The sequence below is a fragment of the Trypanosoma grayi genome, assembly GCF_000691245.1.
Source record: "Trypanosoma grayi strain ANR4 Tgr_582_V1, whole genome shotgun sequence".
Taxonomy (NCBI): domain Eukaryota; phylum Euglenozoa; class Kinetoplastea; order Trypanosomatida; family Trypanosomatidae; genus Trypanosoma; species Trypanosoma grayi.
In genome coordinates this window covers 1-2573 of record NW_008826201.1, presented here as the reverse complement: position 1 = coordinate 2573, position 2573 = coordinate 1, and the positions used below count along the sequence as shown (strand labels likewise).

At 50.8% G+C, this 2573-nt stretch overlaps 1 protein-coding gene across 1 annotated transcript; it reads left to right on the top strand.

Moving 5' to 3' along the window:
• Positions 1-87: 87 nt before the first annotated feature.
• On the top strand, positions 88-1533 carry DQ04_05821000 (lanosterol 14-alpha-demethylase; the record flags this gene model as incomplete). Its single annotated transcript, XM_009314392.1, has 1 exon — positions 88-1533. One exon carries the CDS (start codon positions 88-90, stop codon positions 1531-1533), a length of 1446 nt encoding a protein of 481 aa, XP_009312667.1.
• Positions 1534-2573: the final 1040 nt, after the last annotated feature.

Below are 2573 nucleotides of genomic sequence, written 5' to 3'. Positions count from 1 at the left end.
AAAAAAAAAAAAAAGAAAAGCAACAACAAAAAAGGAGGTTGAATCATTTGCAGGTGTTAAAGACGAGTTGAAAGAGAAGCGACCAAAATGATTCTTGAAGCCATTGTGTTCATCCTTACAGCCCTCGCGCTGTACACTGTGTACTTCATCAAGTCTTTCAACACCACCCGCCCAACGGACCCCCCGGTGTACCCTGTGAAGGTGCCATTCCTGGGCCACATCGTGCCGTTTGGAAAAGATCCGCTTGGCTTCATGCAGAAGTGCAAGCGTGAACTTAAATCCGGCGTCTTCACAATGAACATTGTGGGGAAGCGTGTGACTATTGTTGGCGACCCACGTGAGCACAGCCGTTTCTTCCTTCCGCGCAATGAGATACTTTCGCCGCGTGAGGTGTACAGCTTCATGGTGCCTGTGTTCGGCGAGGGCGTCGCGTACGCTGCGCCGTACCCGCGAATGCGGGAACAGCTTAACTTCCTCGCGGAGGAGCTGACAATCGCCAAGTTCCAAAACTTTGTTCCGGCGATTCAACACGAGGTTCGAAAATTCATGGCGGAGAACTGGAACAAGGATGAGGGCGAAATTAATATCCTCGAGGATTGCAGTGCCATGATCATTAACACTGCTTGTCAATGTCTTTTCGGCGAGGATCTCCGCAAGCGTCTCGACGCTCGGCAGTTTGCACAACTTCTTGCAAAGATGGAAAGCAGTTTGATACCTGCGGCCGTGTTCGTGCCATGGGTGCTAAGGCTACCGTTGCCGCATTCCGCCCGCTGCCGTGAGGCACGTGCGGAGTTGCAGAGAATTTTGAGTGAAATCATCGTTGCCCGCGAGAAAGAAGAGGCGAACAAGGACAACAACACTTCTGATCTTCTGGCTGGCCTTCTTAAAGCAGTTTATCGCGACGGCACACCTATGTCACTCCACGAAGTGTGCGGCATGATTGTTGCCGCCATGTTCGCTGGCCAACACACCTCGACCATCACGACTACGTGGTCAATGCTGCATCTTATGCATCCCAAGAACAAGAAGCACCTCGACAAACTTCACGAGGAGATTGACGAGTTCCCTGCGCAGCTGAACTATGACAACGTCATGGACGAGATGCCATTTGCCGAGCGGTGCGCCCGGGAGTCAATTCGCCGTGACCCCCCGCTCATCATGCTCATGCGCAAAGTGATGGTGGACGTCAAGGTCGGCCCCTACGTTGTCCCTAAGGGTGACATTATTGGCTGCTCGCCATTACTTTCACACCATGACGAGGATGCCTTCCCCAATCCACGCGAGTGGAACCCAGAACGCCAAGAACAGATAGAGGGCGCTTTCGTCGGATTTGGTGCTGGCGTGCACAAATGTATTGGGCAGAAATTTGGGCTTTTGCAGGTCAAAACAGTCCTCGCCACAGCCTTCCGCGAATACGACTTCCAGCTGCTCCAAGACGAGGTACCGGATCCCGATTATCACACGATGGTTGTGGGCCCAACTCTTAGCCAATGCCGTGTGAAGTACATCCGTAAGAAGAAGGCTTCAACATAAGTGTTAAACCCCGCCAACAAGAAGAAAAAAGAAAATGACAGCGTAACCTAAGGAAAGACAACAAACGCAAAAGTGGCAAGAGGTGACGTGCGTATTCGGATTCTCACCTCGCCCAACAAGGATAGAGCAAGAGTGGCATCGGCGGTCAGACAAGGAAAGGACAAAAGCATACTCACAAAGAAGATTTGGTCCCATCGGGGCATCGCAGGAACATCGTGGTGGGGACCCGAGACAGACTGAGTAAGTGAGCAACACTTGCGAACATGCATACAAAGGAGCGGCAGAAATGGGGAAAAAGGGGGGAAAAAATAAAATGGGAAACGTGAGCAGGGGTGGTAGGATCATGCAAAATCCTGGCAGGATCTAAATGGGGGTGAGGATAAGGACAAGCCAAGCCACTACAGCGAAGAGAAATAGCAACGCTTTTTGAAATAAACCACTGAAAAAAAAAGAGGGAAAACACCAACGGAAGCAACAAAAAGCCACTGACAAGCACGCGGGGGCGGCATGGCTTCGTTTCTTTTTTTTGTGTTTCAGAGTCCTTTCCTCTTAACCTTAATGATTATCTGCGCTCTCGGAAAATGGGGTAAAAAGACGCCAACACTGCCTCACCAGCATTCTCCATGCGTTGCTGGCTGCTNATCTGCGCTCTCGGAAAATGGGGTAAAAAGACGCCAACACTGCCTCACCAGCATTCTCCATGCGTTGCTGGCTGCTCCCTGCTGCCCCACCTATTCGTGCTCTTTCTTGGGACCGGCACATGGATAAAAGGTACCCCACTCGCAAGAAGTAAAAAAAAAAAGCAGAAAAAGAAGTTGACTTCAAGAGGAGCTTCAAGGGATATGCTTCTTCACATTTACAAACAAAGATGCAGTCTTGCTGCACGCATGTCTGGTTGACGTGGGCTTTCTGTGCAGTCGTCCTGTTGGGCCACATTGCACTTGAGTGGCAGACCATGTGATTCGTTCGTTATTTCTTCGCCGACCGGGAGAACAGTATTTGGCGGTGAAATGAGATGCAAGTGCTCTCATGCGGGGGGG